Source organism: Podarcis filfolensis, assembly GCF_964270895.1.
Source record: "Podarcis filfolensis genome assembly, chromosome: 1".
In the NCBI taxonomy this organism is placed as follows: Eukaryota; Metazoa; Chordata; class Lepidosauria; order Squamata; family Lacertidae; genus Podarcis; species Podarcis filfolensis.
Window position 1 is genome coordinate 42,262,428 of NC_139604.1, and position 18,048 is coordinate 42,280,475.

At 41.7% G+C, this 18,048-nt stretch overlaps 1 protein-coding gene across 3 annotated transcripts in view; it reads left to right on the forward strand.

The window, feature by feature from the left end:
- DPP10 (dipeptidyl peptidase like 10) overlaps nucleotides 1–18,048 on the forward strand; it is a 552,775-nt gene that overhangs the window by 320,825 nt on the left and 213,902 nt on the right. The window contains exon 1 of one of the 3 annotated variants that reach the window (XM_083582230.1): nucleotides 11,684–12,618. The exons of 1 other annotated variant lie outside the window; for it this stretch is intronic. In XM_083582230.1, coding sequence (XP_083438356.1) covers nucleotides 12,541–12,618 — 78 coding nt within the window. In that variant the 5' untranslated portion in view covers nucleotides 11,684–12,540. Of the gene's footprint in view, nucleotides 1–11,683; nucleotides 12,619–12,834; nucleotides 12,857–18,048 lie in introns of those variants that run through there. One more of the 3 variants, XM_083582232.1, reaches the window with a different exon arrangement.

The following is an 18,048-nucleotide window of genomic DNA, read 5'->3' on the forward strand; positions in this document are numbered from 1 at the left end:
GTTGAATTTTTACGTGTGTGTTATTTAGTTATTTTAAAGCTTCCTTCAGAAATGTACCTACTGGAATTATCTAAAGGTTACAGTGGCAATATCTGCCTTATGGTGCTTGCTGCATTGCCTTTCTATTATGCATCAGAAATGATATACTGTATCCTGTTATATTCTGCTCATACACTACTTTCCATCCAATACTGGCTCCCAAAGTAGCTTACATTTTTTTAAACAACAACAATAAAACTATGGATATATTGTTATGTGTGGGGTAGTTAATGACACAGCCCCACATTATTTCACTGAGGGGTAGGGACAGAAAGATAATGCAAACAATGAAGTTAGAAGCTGAACGAGCTGAAGATGCCAACCCATAAAATTTCATCACAGTTCTTTGGTTCTGCACTTCATCTAAGAATGCTTAACTTTCAACTTGTGGTTGGTCTTTCTAGAGGGTTAAATGAATAATACCCCCTGCTTGTGTTTAATAAATTTTCTGCTTGCTTTTTCTAGAAGGTGGTACTTAAGAGATCAAATTATATGTCTTGAATTGTCTATAGTGCCTTGGGTTATTTACCATGATTCACTCAAAATAACCATTTCTAGATTATCAGTTTCCAGCTAAGGCATACTCAAAGTACACCTATTAAAATCAATGTGTTTATTTTAACCATGTCTATTCTGAGTACGATTTAGCTGGATACAACCAAACGGCTTCTATCATGTTTGTTATCATATTTATTTCTCTCCAAATGTGCTTAATATTTCATTCATCCATCCTTCATTTATCCTGCATTTTCTCAAAGGATCCCAGGGCAGAATACATAACTCTCCACTCTCTTACAATAACCCAGTAAAATAGATTAGACTGAAAAATAATGAATGGCCAGAGATCACCCTCTGAACTTCATAGCTGAGTGGAGATTTGAACTGAAAGTCTTTGTGGTCAAAGTCCAACACTCTATCCACTTTACTATAGATTAGTTTCCTGATATGATGCAGATGAAGCTAATTTAGCATAATGGCCTATTACAGCCAACTACTGGTGTTTCATTTTAAATATAAATTATTTGTATACTAAGGGCCAGGAACAGCTCACTAGCAGACTTTTTCCAATGTTCATGGTTTTAGGATCCAAGACAATGTCCAATATCATACAAAATATTAATAAAATGTGCATGGATTATATTAGCCTAATAAGGCAACTCTGAAGGTTTTTGTTTCCGTATGTTTTAGAGGGTAACCTATGTGATTTAAATGGACAAAATTGTTAATGACTTACCTTACTGTATTATTGATATATATATATATATAATACTATCATACATTTAGACACTGAGCATAGGAAGTTGCCTTGTAACAAGTTATCTCATTAGTCTATCTAACTCAGGAATGTCAATTTGAGAAGACTCTTTGACCAGGTGCCTCTCATTGCTAGCCAGCTCATGGTTTGCTTGCCCTGATGGTCTTGGGCCCTGGTTCCCTGCCCTGCTTCACACTGTACAGTGGAGAGATGGTGGGGAAACAGTCTCCCTCTCAGCTCATCTTTTTGGTGGGTGGCAATGGGAACTTCTCCCTGTTCTAAAGGGCAAGTCTGGGTTTGAGCCAGGGTGTTGCTGTCCAGACACGGAGAGCAAGGCTTTTGGCATTTCCTTGTTCTCTTGATTCAGCCCTCAAGGCACTATAGAAAATTTAGCCCTCAGGTGTTTAGATCATTGTTGCAGATCCTTCTGTACTATTAATAAAACTGTGACCAATTCTTTTGCTGAGTCTCTATTCTGAGGTGTGCAGGCAAAGGCCAGTACCACTTCAGAGAGCATGTCTGTAATTGCTCTCCCTTGTAAGAAATACCTCATATACAAAGTGAAGTCATGTTAAAAGAGAATTTCTGTTAAAATGGTAATAATGCATGATGTTATTTTAAATTCCCTTTAGATGAATATGCAGTCAAAGAAAAAAAATTGACTGGTCTTATGTTCAGCCCAGTGCTGAAGCCTAGCTAATACTGTATCCCACCCTGTGTCTTAGGAAGTCTTGTTCTGGACTTTCTAATCATCATCCTCCTTCTTTCCAAATTAATTTCTCTCTTCTGTAAATATGCAATATGTTTAGTTCACTTTTCTTGTAGGAGCACAGCTGCATAAACAATGCAGTTGAATGAGTTTTGGAAGTAATCTAAATGTCATGTATAAAAGCATTTCCTGCGTATGGGCAAGTACCCATCCAACCAGCAGAAACACCAAAGCAGCTAAGCATTTTTTAAAATATCAGTTTGAAATGGACCTGATTATCAGCTATGAGACAGAAATAATAGCTTCCCCCAGAAAATACTATATATTAGGTAATTATCCTGATATAGTTACTAAGAGAACCTGTTGAATTAGACCAATAGGTCATATAATCCAGTATACATGCTGCATTGCTCATACTTCTTCTTTTAAATGTGCTTGAAGCGGACACTTTTCTTTTGAAGAAAAAGCCACCAACCCGGATTGGGATCTGTGTTAATTTTCTGCCAAATATTTCTTCCTCCCCAACCAGTTGATCCTGAAGGAGGGAAAAAAAAGTCAAAATAAAAGTGGTCAGTTTAAGCAGATTTTTTTAAAAAAGGTGTGATTTATGTAGTCTGACCTTGAGTTACCACATATAAGTAACCTGTCTCATTTTGGGCATTTGATCAGACAGAAAAGATCTGGTCAATTGACCAGTCAACTATTGGTCATGGATTTTTAATGTGTTCATTTTGTTAGAACACAAATACGACACTTTCATCATCAACAGGTTTGAGCATATGCTAATTGCAAAAATGCAGGGCAGTTAAGAGTCTCCCTTTTCCTTGCATATCTTTACAATGTCCAAATCAGAAAGTTCAGTTCTGTGACTGATGGGGAGCTTCTGGATTGCAAAGTGGACAATGTCTTGGGTGAGGGGATATAAACACTTGGGAAATTACATAAAATAATACAAAAATTTTTTTTCTTTCCAGTAGCACCTTAAAGACCAACTAAGTTAGTTCTTGGTATGAACTAACTTAGTTGGTCTTTAAGGTGCTACTGGAAAGAAAAATTTTTTTTGTTTTGACTATGGCAGACCAACACGGCTACCTATCTGTAACATAAAATAATACATACATTTTTGTCTTCTGTTCTTTTCATTTCTGAACTTTTGAAGATATATTGAACTCTTATATTGAACAACTGCCACTGTTGGAAACAGACATTCATTTGTTGCACCAAGAATCTTGCCTAGTGACCTAAGATGATGCAGGCTATGCTATAATGAAATCCTTTTTCCAAGTAATGATATACATTGCAATTGTCTGTGACTTTTGTGTGAACGTGGTACATGACTGAATCAAATAATGATCACCCGATACTTGGCTCATCTGGCTGCTGTCTGGCTTTGTATCACTTTTTCTTGTCAAAAGATGATATAGTATTGCTTCTGAAAGTATAAATTATTTATTTTAATGAGAGGCAAATGTCATGTTAATGAAGCTGTGACTTCCGAATCCTCCAGTAATAAATTATTCCTTCCAGCGCTTTCCCAAAGACACACAGTCATGTGTGCTGATTATGCATTTAGGGTAAGGACAGCTATTTCCGAACTCTATCTTAGATGTTTGCATTCATGCTGGAATGTTTGTCAAAGTATTTAATAAGTTTCGTGATTTTCCAGGCTGGGAGCCTCTTGTGCATAATGTCTGCGCTTAAAAACCCCCACACAAAATAGGCAAGGAGATAAAAAATATAAATTAGCCCACAAATGAAGCTGGAACAAAGCTTGAACAAAATGTGGCATAAGCTTGAATGAAATATGTTCTTGACTACAGGGAAATGGTTCCCCACCCCATAAGGTCCTTCAACTCTGTAAATCAACCTTTCCCTCCTTCTACTCTAGGAGTAGGAAACTGTTCCACTGAAACTAGTTGACACAAATTTCAATTATGTAGATAAGCTGAAGTTCTGGGCCAATGATGCACCTTCATGACATTGCCTTCACTAGCTTGGAAGTCTGTCTTTCTTGTTTGAATGTTTGTTTGCTATGATGATAGCAAAGCCTGATGCCCTTCCAGGGGTTAGGATAAATGCATATACAGTGCTACCTCGGGTTACATACGCTTCAGGTTACATGTGCTTCAGGTTACAGACTATGCTAACCCAGAAATAGTACCTCGGGCTAAGAACTTTGCTTCAGGATGAGAACAGAAATTGTGCTCCGGTGGCGCGGCAGCAGCAGGAGGCCCCATTAGCTAAAGTGGTGCTTCAGGTGAAGAACAGTTTCAGGTTAAGAATGGACCTCCGGAACAAATTAAGTTCTTAACCTGAGGTACCACTGTATCTTTAAAAGGGCAATATGTCATACATGGACGGAAATATGTACATTTGACCTGAAGCAGTGAGCTCAATTAATTTTTATAAATTGTTGTTATAAAACTCAGTTCTTTTATATCAAATGATCATAGGTTGGACACAAAGTTCACACAGGCCAGTGGGAGCATCTCTTGAACAGAATTTCACTCATGGGATGGTAAAAGGAGGAAGTAGGATTTGGTTACTTCCCCTCCCAGTGTGGCCCTCTGCCCCACCTCCCACACTTTTGTGAAGGGTTCCTTAACCCTACAGTGAATTGGCAAGTGGAGATGCAGTAAAAGTCACTCCTCACCTGCCTGCAGAACTCCTTTGCTAAATCAAGAACCTTCCATTAATGGAAGGAGCCTTTCCATCTACAGAGGTGGACAGGCTCCAACCCATAGTATTTCGTAAGGATGTGACGCAGGAATAGGTTTTATTAATCAGATCCCAATCTCCTCATAGACATTAAAGAAATTCATGGCTAATGCATTTATTAAGAGTGATTAACAACAAAAGCTATATAGAAGCTCCACACTGAAAAGAAATATAAGTCTGAATACCGGATGTGAGTGCACAGGCAACCTGGGAACACCATGCTCTCCAGTCCCTTCTTGAGAGCTTCCTAAGAGCTTCCATTAGCCACTACTGAGAACAGGTTGATATAACAAATAGACTTTTAGACTGATGTCAGGACTCTTCTATAAAATCAGCCCTCTCCCACCATATATTGAATCTATGTTTGACCATTATTAAATTAATATATATAATGTTAATACATGAGACTTACTTAAATCTTGTGGGGGAGCCAGTCTAATTCTTCACTTCTGTGCATGCTTATTTAGAACTGAGCTACCTTGGATTTAGGGTGGTGCAGGCAGTTCCCCTGCATAGGGCACCAAGCTATGAGAAGATCCATTTTGGGCACCAATTTTTGGCCTTGCTCAGGGTGCCATATTACCAAAATTACCAAAGTCTGTTCCTGGACTGAGTCAGTTAATGCAGCATAGCCCAGGATTAGGCTCTAAATCCATATCTAGAGGATTCGACAGAACTTCTAGATCATGCACTCACCAGGTCATAAGCGGTATATACTGTCCCAACACTTGGACACTATCACCCCTCTTGCTATGATGTTCTCCATAGTCATTGGGTTATGTATTCAGAGCATAAAAACCCTGAAAAATAAACACAGTTATTTTAATCTACACAACCTCACTGGGTCAGTGCCTGCTGTGGTTTCCTTTGGGCTGCAGCAAAACAGATGTATGACAGGGGTGCCAACTTGAATAAAATATTTTGGAGGGGGCAGGTAAGCCCCGCCCCACATAATTTATCACAAGACACAACACATGCACACCATTTGAATGGCATTGCCCATCAACTCGGGGGATGGACGGATGACTGGCTCCCTCAAATATTTTATTGTGGGGCCCGAAGGGACCTCGGCCCCTAGGAGTTGGTTCCTATGATGCATGATAATTGTACATTCATGCAAATTCCTACACGGAATAAACTTCATTTGTATTGTATTGGAAATTTGCTGTGTGTGGTGTCTCTCAAATATCCTTCAGAGTTTTCTTATTTTGAAGCTCATTTATATGCTCTCTTGGATTATTATGAAAAACGAGACAATGCCATTTAACAGCACATATGCTCAGAAGGAGTTATTTGTAGAAAATACTTCTAGCTTTTTAACAACTCCTACTGAAACATTTAAAAATCATTATTTTTGCTCTGGCAAACAGCTTTAATAACAGACGCCAACATAGTTTTTACAGTTCGAATGCTATAATTTTGCAAGCTTTGCCACCGACAGATTAAAATATTTGCGTACAGTTTGGCTACCTGTTTAATGCTGTAGTGTAAACACATCGTTAGATATGAGGATTTGAATTGAACAGAAGAGCACTTCAGCAGGCCTGCTACATACAATCTGCCACATTCACATGTTAGCAGCAAATTGATCTCCATGGTTTAAAAAGCTATCATCTAAGCGCAAGGTAAATGCCTTCTGATATGTCGGATAACCTCTAGGTCCCATTCGGCCCTCTCTCCCCCCTCCAGCCCATTACAATTGCTGTGCCCATGAAGATTGTTATTGAGCAGAGTGTACTCTGCTCTCCCCTTCAGCATTTCCATTACTGAGTTGTGTTAAGCAGGTAAAAGTGGGGAAACAATCACAAGTTAGAGCAAAAACAAGCTGGCAGAATGATGGACATTTGAGAAAAGAAGCCACTGGCTTATGATAGGGATGCAGGAGTGGGGGCTATTTAGCGCTCATTTATAGGTGAATCTCTCAAAGTCACACTTCCTGAAACAATATGCAGACCAAAACAGCTATCCTTCAAAATTAACACTGATCTGAATTTTGTGATGCAGTTGTCCAACCAAACAATGTTTACAAAATGCCTACTTTAGGGGGAAGTGTACATAAATATGAACATATTAGTGAAAGTAACATACACAAATGCATTAGGGAAATTGCTTGCAAAAGTGTGTATGCAATAATTATAATTATAATTATAATTATAATTATTATTATTATTATTATTATTATTAATACCCCACCCATCTGGCTGAGTTTCCCCAGCCACTCTGGGTGGCTCCCAATTGAGTGTTAAGAACAATACAGCATTAAATATTAAAAACTTCCCTAAACAGGGCTGCCTTCAGATGTCTTTTAAAAATAGGATAGCTGCTTGTTTCCTTGACATCTTATGGGAGGTTGTTCCACAGCGCGGGAGCCACCACTGAGAAGGCCCTCTGTCTGGTTCCCTGTAACTTCACTTCTCACGATGAGGGAAGCGCCAGAAGGCCCTCAGCACTGGATCTCAGTATCCGGGCTGAATGATGGGGGTGGAGACGCTCCTTCAGATAATCAAGACTGCATACAAAAATGTGATTATTAGGAAAAAACACACTAAGATGCTGATGAATTTTCATGATGAATATTTAAAACACACACACAAATTGCTGCAGTAATGTGGAGAATTGAATTAAAGATCAGAAAAATGAGAAACTGAATTAACCAAAACTGATAGATCCCTCCATCTCCAGTGCTAAGCATCTCTTTAATCTTGACGTCTAGAGTCTCTTCCCACCCATCTCTCAGAGTTCTAAAGCAGGACTTGCATGACTAGGTTCTTTACAGAAGGGATGGAGAATGTTTGGCCCTCCAGATTTGTTGTACCACAATTCCCATCATTCCTCATTGTACATGCTGGCTGGGGAGTTCAATAACATTTGGAGGGCCAAAGCTCAGCCATTCCTACTTCAGAGCTTTTAAATTAAAGCCCTGGGTCTCTTCCCTTGTAGGAACTAACTCTTTGTTCCTGAGTATTGCATGCATTTTAATACATCACAGAAAAAAAGAATGGCCAGTCAGCCAGAATATTGCTCTTATTAGCCAGTACTGCATACATGCTATGATATGTGTCACCCTGCCACTTATTACATCTAGTGTTAACTAAGATAAATGTTGGCACTCGCTGACCAGAAGCAAGTTAATTCTGGCATCTTGTCCAAAATGTATGTCTGATGGTGCTTGAGCAGTAAAAGGAAGAAATATCTGTATAGGATATTGGCATATAAGTAGACATTCTAAGAGGTATGAAATAAATTCAGACAATAACCGACTCATCAGACACTGCACTAACGAATAATTGCTTAGCATGTAGCATAATGACGGCAATATTGAACCTTGTGGATTTGTTAGGTGGCTGAGCTGAGCACATCACTTCAGTGGAGCTCTGGTGCATTAGTCTGATGTAGGTGGAAAGGAATTAAGACCTTCTCCAGGGCATCCTAAAGGCAAAGCACCTGTGTTTGCTCCTAATGTCAGGTACAAACCTGTGTAAGTGGAAGCATTCCAAATATCAGTCACCAAGAGCAAGACAGACTTGCCCATTTCCCACTCCACATGCCTACAGCACAACCTTGCTTATCTGTAGTATCCAGGTGCCTACTCACAAATCAATTTAGATGAATGATCTGCTAAATTTCCTTTGCTTTCTTCTCCATCACTGACATGCTTAGTTATAGCACCCCACAGAGTATAATTGTTGGATAACAGAAGAACTATTAAAATGATATTATATTCAAAACCATTTATGAAATAATTGAGTCAATTGTGAATTAAATTATTGTCAGTTGGATAAAATCAACCGCCCATCTATATTATATCCTTATTAAGAGCACACGAATGGTTGCAGCAATCTTGACTGCTGGTTGGAGTCTGCTAGAGAGACAACATGCATTCCATAAATACACCATAGGTGAACTAGTTTAGCCGTTTGTCCTAGTAAGACCATAAGCTGGTTCACCCCACAGCTGTCAGTTAGCTCAGATCCTAAAAAGGTGCATTATATAAAAGATGTTTTCCATGCTGACACAAATGGATTTTTGGTGGGAGGATAAAACATTTCAACATTGCAAATATATATATGTATGTCATTCATTCCTTTAGCTAGTTATTAAATCTGACTCAAATTCTAAGGAGTATTCCATAACTTTGCTGTAACTAAGCATTTAAATCAATCATTTATATTATTGAAAGCTAGAAGAAAGTCAAAACCAACTTATATATATGAAATGGATTCTGTTTCAAAGCTGTTCTTTTTGCCAAGAGGACATCTAAGAGCCTAAAGTTGTCCCAGTTTGTACAAGTGTCTGTTTACATAATCTGAAACACTATTTTGAGTCTGTGTACTTAACCTAAACAGGTCCAACTACATCCCACCGTTCCAAAGTTTGAAGTCTTAAAAGTTAATAAAATGGGAACAGTCTGTCGCAACTTTCTGAAAGCTGCATGAATTATCTACATGTTGGAGATGATAGACAGCCACATTTCAGACAGATGCATTGCAAAATGTCTAACATATAGTAGTTCAAAGGATTTCCTTGTGCGGGCAAAATTTGGCTGTTTATAAAGGTGACTATAGACTTGTTTGTGGCTGGAGCACCTTTGTGTGTGTGCACATTAGAGAGGCTGTTGAGGTTACGAGAAATTGCTGGAGAGAAGACTGTAACTACCTTAATATGGCATGCAATTTTTTTCAGGCAACAATATACTTCATAAAATGGAGATGTTGCTCTAACAAGCCAGAATAAAATGACCAAGTAGGTGTTTGTATCATTTTGACAGGGATTATTTTGTGGATAATAACAGACAAAAATACAATCCCACAATATCCTAAGCAGGGGCGGAGGAAAGGGGGTACGGTGGGGGTGGTGCACCCTTGGTGTCACCACTGAAGGGGGTGACAAAATGCCGGGTGGCACTTACCGTGGGGCCTGCAACGCACCCCAGTCATGCATCTCTCCTGGGAGTGATGCCTTGGGCACCCGCAGGTTCCACGCTGGCCCAAACAGTCTGCCTGCCACCTGCCCCTCAGCGGAGTTTGTAACCCGAGGTGTTTGTAACCCAAGGTAACACTATACTACTAAAGTATGCAATTATTGTAAATCACTGAAGTGTCAGTCAGTGAGGAATTTAGGGGCACTCTCCAGATGCATATACAGTGGTACCTCGGGTTACAGACACTTCAGGTTACAGACTCCGCTAACCCAGAAATAGTACTTTGAGTTAAGAACTTTGCTTCAGGATGAGAACAGAAATCACGCGATGGCGGCGCAGCAGCAGTGGGAGGCCCCATTAGCTAAAGTGGTACTTCAGGTTAAGAACAGTTTCAGGTTAAGAACGGACCTCCAGAATGAATTAAGTTCTTAACCCGAGGTACCACTGTACAGTGGTACTGTACTTGACCACCTTAGCTACAAATTCTGCAAACTTCCTGCTAGCTGTTTATTATTCATTTACTGTATATGTAGCAAATTTAGCACACACAGTCCTTGGCTGTGTGTTTCATTAATCTTGAAAATTAGTGCTATGGATTCACTAAACAAAAAAAATAATTAAAAAAATCCAATTTTAGAATCAGGGAAATGGAAAGTTAAGTGCTGTTGATTTTCCCAGCTGGACAATCTTTCTAAGTCGGGGAGGCAAAAAATAAGAAATAGAAACTGAAAATAAGTAATCAGCTTTTAATAAACATGTTCTTTCATTGAGATATATAGGTATGGAACAACAAATTGTTTCAGTAACTTTTGTTTCCAAGATACATTTAGATGGATGGTGTCAGACAAGGGTTTAGGAAACTGAGCTCAACTTTTTCCATAGATATGCTTGGGTCTTGGGATACTGGCTTGGGGCTTGACTAAACTCCTGATTATTGCAAGGATATCTGTGGATTAGATTATGCCTAACTGCTCAGTATTCAAGTGCTAAATAATGATTACACAGATATCATTGGTTCAATAGGCACTGAGTATTCAGCAAGTTTGAAAACATCTGACCAGACCAGACCTGCTTCACTTTCGTAGGCTCTTCAGATGCTGTTGGACTACAACACCCAACATCGCTGTGCTTTCTGGGCCCGATGGGAGTTGGAACTCATCAACATCTGGGGGCCATCTTAGATTCTAAGGCATGAATATGACCTTTAGGAAACATATAGGACTTTTATTCTCAAAATAGATTTTGCTTTCAGTGAGCCCTATAGTGCACATTTCAAATTAAATTAACTCATGCACATCAGCAGAGTCTCTGTTGCTCCCCCCCACCACCACCAAAGTGGAGACATACCTGGACACAGAATCATAGTCTATTTATTTGAAAGAAACTCTGGACTCAGAGAAGGTCAGGTGTTGATATTAATGGATCTCACTTAGTCATGGTCATTCATTTTAATGGGTCTACTCTGAGTAAAGCTTAGTTGGCTACCACCCTGTTTTCTACTTGTATTGTAAACGTTGGACCCCACCAACGTTTCTCTGTGCAAAAACTATTCCACCTTGCAAAACAATATTTCTATCGACATCAGATGAGAAAAAGCATAAAGAGCCAGCAATGCCGTTGGCACTGTGCAATTCTGTATAAATGGATGGCAGTCGGAAACAAAACCTTTCCCTTTCTCAGAAAGGCTACTGGATTGCCGATGAGTCCCCCTGCTTGGAATATTTCATTTCAGAGAGGAGATCAAGGGGCTGATTTGTAACTTAGCCAGTTTGCACGAGCGCGTGCGTTTGTGCGTGTCCGCAGAAGTCACACGCCGAAGCATAATAACTTAACAGTTGATGCTCAAGGCAAATCTCCCCTCTCTCCTCTCCCGCCTGCTCCTCTCCCCACCTTTTCCTTTCGTTCCCCATCAAAGAGCTCGATCCACCCTCGGAGCGAACGCCCTGCCCTGCCCTGCCTGCTACCCCAAGGTGACGAATTGAGCCGCGCGATTGGAGGCGGCATTCTTCTTCAGAAGTCGTGCAAAAACCGGGAAGTGAGAAAGGCGGAGGGGTAGGAGAAAGAGGCGCGCTCTACAGCAGCCAGGTAGGCAGCAGCAGCAGCAGCGTCCCCTATGCCCGGGATTCCGAATGGTCCGCTCCAGCTGAGGAGGGAAAGCGAATGTGCCGTCTGAGGGAGCCGCGCTGTGCTCCTTTCCCCCCTGCGTTCTCGCTGTGGCGCCGGGCTGCAGGATCCAGCTGCTGCTGCGAGGGAAAGAGAGGGCGAGCGGGGGAGAAGGCGAGCGCGCGCGCGCCCTGGGCTGCCGTTCTCCTCCCTTCTTCCACCTGCCCTTAGGGAACCACTTCGGACTCTGGGACCACCGGTGCCACAGCCACTCGCCGCTGCCACTGGACCTCCTCCTGCTGCTGCTTTTGAGGGGGGGGCACACTGTAGGAATGCCCGACAGCGCCGGTGAGGGGAGCCAACCCGCGTCCCAGGTGGCTGCCGCTTTGGGGCTGCCGCGCGCTCATTAGCCGCGTCCCCCCCCCCCCGCGCCCTGGGTTTGGAGCTGGCCGCTCCGGTCCTCTTTTTGGGGGCGCGCTTTTTCTCTCTCGGTTCCCTCAGTTCGGCTTGGGCTTGAGGGGGTTGGAATTGCGGTAGCCGGAGGAGGACGAGGCAGGCGGCTGCTTCCCGCGCTGCCCGGTGGGGGTTTCTCCGCCGCGTCCCTCCGCCGGCTTTCTTTCTTTCTTCTTCTTCTCCTTCATCTTCCGCGTCATCTGCTGCTTCGCTCGGGCCGCGGGAAGAGAGCGGGCAGCTTTTGTCATGCCAGCGGGGCCGAGGGAAGCGGCTCTCGGACTGCAGGACCAGTGAGAGGAAGTGCCCGCGTGTGTCTCTCTCCCCCCCCCCCACTCCCCGACCATGACAGCCATGAAGGAGCAGCAGCAGGCGCCGCCGAACCCGGGCAGCCGGGGGAGCCAGGCTGCCCAGCAAGACCAGGTAGGACTTGGCAGCAACTCCGCCGCCTCAGCCCGGGCGGGTGTGTGTGTGGGGGGGGGGTGTATGTGTGTGTGTGCTTTCCGGGGAGGGGGCTTTCGTCCACCATTTCCTGCCCATTGAGGACTAGCATGGCAGCCCAAGTTGTGGCAAATAATTGGGGGGAGGAAGAAGAAACAGAAATGAGAGTCTGCTTTGGCGCGCGAGCATCAGCATCCAGGAAGGCACAATATGGGGCCAGGTGCTGTTGCTTCTGCTGCCGCCTCTTTCCCTGGAAAAGAAGACTTTCCCACTTGGCGGAGACTGTTGCTTATGCGTGCGGAAAGGATCCTTTCAGCCAGGCTGCAAGTGATGTGTGTGGGGGGTGGGGGATTGGCGGGCAATGGCTGGGGGAAGGAGGTGAGGTGGGTGGGGTGGGAAAGGGAGCCATGGCCTGAGAGGGGAGGAAGGGAACCTGCTTGCATCTCCCTCTTTGGCAGGCAAAGTACTAAAGGGAGCCCTGCTTTTAGATGCATCTAATAACAGTACAACCCACTGACCTTTATGGGGCAGAGAAGATTTGGTGGGGGAGGGGAGGGGGCAGTCAAAGGGAAACAGAAGGCTTTTGGCTTCTATGGCGAGAAGGGAAAAGATGCAGAGGTCTGAACACAAGAGTCCAGTGTTGTGCTCCTCTTTGGAAAAGACTATCGGATGAAGTAATAGGTGTGTGCAAGAGAGAGATGACATGGCTGTACAGGTGCAGAGGGGAGGAGAAGGCACAGCACTAGGAAATTCAGGGAGATGAAGAAGAATGCAGACCATCATATTCAGAGCCTTCTGTTGTCATCCTAAGGAATGTTTGCTGTTCTCCCTTGGTTTTCTGTCTTTGGTTGTGGGCTTCTTTTTCTCTGCAAGTTGCACTAAACAAAGACAGCAAATAGAAAATGTGCAGGCTTTTTATAGATGCGTTGTGTTTACATCAATTAATGGCCCTCAGAAGAGGCTGCCAGCTATCAGGTCACTGGTTAATAGTGGCATTCTAGAGAGGAGAAAAGGCTGGCTGGTGTTACCAGAGATGGTGCTGTGCGCTCAGTATAGACACAAGGAATCTGTGAAATTCTCCCTGCTTGTCAGTTACTCTGTTGCCAGAAGCAGGGATGAAAGGAGTGAAATAAACTGGTGTGTGTAGAGAGAGATCTGGGAGTGAGATGCAGAAACTTGTGCCAGCCCAAAACCCGCAACAAGAAACAGAAGGAAAATGTTATCGATTCTCTAGAGCTCCGTTTGGCGTTTTCATCATTGCTGCTTGTCCTTTGCTCCCGGTTAACACTTGCAAAAGTATTCACTGCCATGCTACAGAGATACTGTAGTGGTATTTTTTTGTTTTTACTAAACAAAGCAATTACAAAGTATTCAGTTGTCAAAACTGTACTTCATATCATGACTTCTAACTTATACATATTTATCTCTCCCCCCCTTTTTTCTGGGACGCTTCATGTTTATATTAGTAAATCTTACTGCCTGGAGCACTAAGATGTCTCTACCATTTTTAAGGTGGAAAGGAGCAATTTGGAGCAATTTGCTTCTAAACTGTAAAGTGTGGTCAAGATGGGAATGTCTGTTTACAGATATATCCTTTCAGTATTCACATATCTTAGGTTTCATTACAGTAAGCAGCTGTATCTTACAGTAGCTTACGAATCGCAGAAACTGTTTCATTAGCTGTCAATTTTCCTGCAAGTTCTCCATGCACCCCCCCACACTTCTTTTCATTAACCCGTGACACTACCTTGAAAGGCATTGCAGAGTTTGAGAAAGTGGGAGGAAGAGGGGAGCTAAGCAGAACATATTGGAGATTGACATAGGCACATCTGCTCTAAGCCATGTATGGCTAATAATGACAAGCACAATGAATGTTTTTCACAAAACATATTACAACTTGCAATAAGATTTTTCCCCATTGCCTTTGTGAAAACTATTGGACAAGATTTATATCTCTCTGTCTCTCTCTATAACATTTATTACATATTCAGTATGTTGTATGATGTCAATTTTCTCAGTAGAAGATCTTGCACTGACTACCTATTTAGTTTCTTTTCTGAATTATTCACAAAAAGGTAATGCCCAAGTTAGATTTTTAAGTGTGGCCCTCCATCTCAAATTACATGGCATTGTTTTCTGAAACACTAAACTTAATTAGTAAGTTGCAGCTTTGTTGTGAGAAGTCTTTTAATGTTCTGAGTAAAATCAATTCATTAATTAAACTTGTTTGGGAGAGGGTGATTGGGTTATTTCAGTCAGTACTTAATGCTTATGTGGAGGACAGATTCATGTGGCTTTTTGAAATTTTACAGAGTTCTGTATTGAATAAAATATTACTACTTTTGTTCCTTGTAATTAATTTAATTGGGTTTGCAGCCTGTCCTGCTAAAATCTCATCTTACTCACTACTGTCCTTGCATTGCTATGTTGGTCACACTTCCATTTTTCAAGCTAAGCAGCTGTCACTTTTGCCTAGGCCATGTAGTGACTAATGCCTAGCTGTGGCAGCATTCGGACACAGGTGTCTCAATGCAATGTGAAGGGCTGTAGTTCATAGTACAGCATTTGCAAAAGGTCCAAGCTTCAATCTCTGGTTGGGCTGGAGGAGGGACTCCTGCTTGAATCCCTGGAGAACCACTGCTGGTGAGTGTCAGATAAGATAGAACAATTGTCTGACTTGGTATAAGGCAGCTTCCTATGTATAACATGCATATAACTTTCAGCTTCTGCAGATCAGTAAACACTCACAACTTGATTCCAGTTACTATTTTGCTGGTAAATCCATATACAATGGTACCTCAGGTTACAGACGCTTCAGGTTACAGACTCCGCTAACCCAGAAATAGTACCTCGGGTTAAGAACTTTGCTTCAGGATGAGAACAGAAATCGCATGGCAGCGGTGGCAGTGGGAGGCCCCATTAGCTAAAGTAGTACCTCATGTTAAGAACAGTTTCAGGTTAAGAACGGACCTCCGGAACGAATTAAGTTCTTAACCTGAGGTACCACTGTATAAACATAAAAACAGCATTACTGCTATTGCTTTCTTCTGTATTAGATAGAAATAGGGAGGAAAAACAGTATTCACACTGAAAAAACCTGCCTAGTTGGTGATATTATTCAGAAAGGTGAAATCGCAAGCAGAACAGTTGAGTTCCTCAAAGGAGTATCTCCCAGGGCTTTGTAGGAGCCAACTCCCTTTGCTCTTCCAATAAAATATTTGAGGGAGCTGCCACCCCAGTAGATGGGCATTGTCATTAAAATACTGTGTGCACACCATGTCATGTGACTGATTATGCAGAGTGGGGTTCACCGGCTCCCCCAATATTTTATTCAAGTTGGTACCCCTGCAGGGCTGGGTTAAATATCAGCTATGATTTAAAGTAAATAAATGCAAAATGTAAAGTCCATCACTTTTTATTCCCATAAAATATATATGCTGATGGAAGTCAGATGTTAGACCTGTGCTAGATAACTAACTGAACATATAAAGTCAGTATGTTGTTTCATTAACAAAAAGCTTATTTAGGGCCAAGCTAGACATATAATCTTAAAATTGTAGAGTTGGAAAGGACCATGATTTTCATCTAGTCCAAACCCCTGCAATGCTGGAATCTTTTGCCCAAGGTGGGATTCAGACCCATAACCCTGTGATCAAGAGTCTCATGCTCTACCAACTGAACTTTTCCAGTAGCCAGAGATCCGTGATGAGGATCTTCACTGCTACTTTGAAGAGCAGAAAATTATGCTGTGAAAGCAGGTGCTTTTCCAACACCATTTCCATCATTTAAATTGTGCTTTCTCACTCACCAAAGCTGTTGAAGCTACCATTAACTATGCAGGGAAAAACATAAGGTATGTTTCCCCCTGTGAAAGTAATGGCAGCACACTTTAGACTAGGAAAATGGTTAGGCAAGAGAGGTTTAAACACCCATTCCCCATTGCTCTCCAAAGTATCCAAATAGAACTTCTTGCTCTTGACATATTTGGAAAACAATAGTTTACACATCTCATGGAAAGTATAGACAAGAACAACTAAAACGATTAAATGACTCAAACACCCAAGTGTAAAGTGATTTGAGATTTTACTTGGGAGCAGGGAAGATGACTAGGGTTTAGTTAGAAACTTGTAGTGATTCATATGATTATCAATGGTAGAGAGAAACTTTCTTGCTCTCACTGGAGCATGAGAACGTGGAATCACTTAGGTACAAATGATTAGATGTCACAGAAATTATTGGATGTGACAGAAGGAGTTATGTGATTACGTCTCCTGAAAAGAAAAATACAGGCAATATTATTGATTGTATCAGTGGAGTGGGCAGTTTGGATCAGGGCAATGGCACTGGGATTGGTTTAATCTTCCTATACACCATTTTCTTGGTTCAATCTCAAATACTACTTGTTTCCCCTTGCAGCTTGATCCACCAAGTTAGATTTCAGGTTCTCCCTTTTGCATTTGAATTTCACCTCAGGGCTCAAGAAAATTTCTTGGTTTTATTTAGGCATGTGACACAATCCTTCCCCAGGTAGTTCCAGTTTCCATATATTTGGGGTTCACAAAATTACTCCTCTCTCTCATACCACGCCAGGCCATTACAGAAGATGAGGTATGTGCACACTTCCTATCTAGTAAACTCCTTCTGCTCAGAGTGATAGTGGGATAAGTGGAGTTGGTGAAGAAGAAGGATGTGCACACTCATGCCCCCTTTTCCTGAAATGGCACAGACAGATGTGCTCGCAGGCAGGGTAGTTGGCAAAACTGGCATCTGTTTTGTTCTCTAAATATCATTTCACATGTCAATGCTATAAGCATGTGTGGAATAACTACTCACATATATTTTCTTCAAAATCCAAGTTTGCTATGACCACGAAGAACAGAGAGGCAAAACTATAGAATCCCAGCAGGGATTTATCCTTTCATCTGTTAAGAATATAAGAAAATGAAAAAAAAATCATAGGCAAAAAATCACAAATTGTTGAGGCTCCTGAAATATACTTGCAGGTCACTGTCAAACTCAGCTGTTTGTTTTTAGCCATCTGCAGATGTGGCTCAAACGAATGCAAGATTTTCTGAAAAACCATAAGAGCAGGAAAGCATGGCTATTGTCCTCTCTTCTCCCCCACCCTCAAATGAAAGCTGAGGTTCCTAGGATAACCACATTCCATGCCAGATTTAAGACTAAAAAGATACAGAGAATGCATGTAGAGGTGTGTGTGTAAGACAGAAATGCTGAAAATTGAAGAAAACGCCAGTTTTCTGTCCCCCCAATACACCTACACTTTGGCAATACATCCCAGATGTCACAATAATATTTCACATACATAAAAAGTCAGCTCATCCTGTTTTACATCTCCGACTTTAGCTGAATTCTTTTAAAAAAACTATAAAATACCTAAATGCTTCTTTCTGA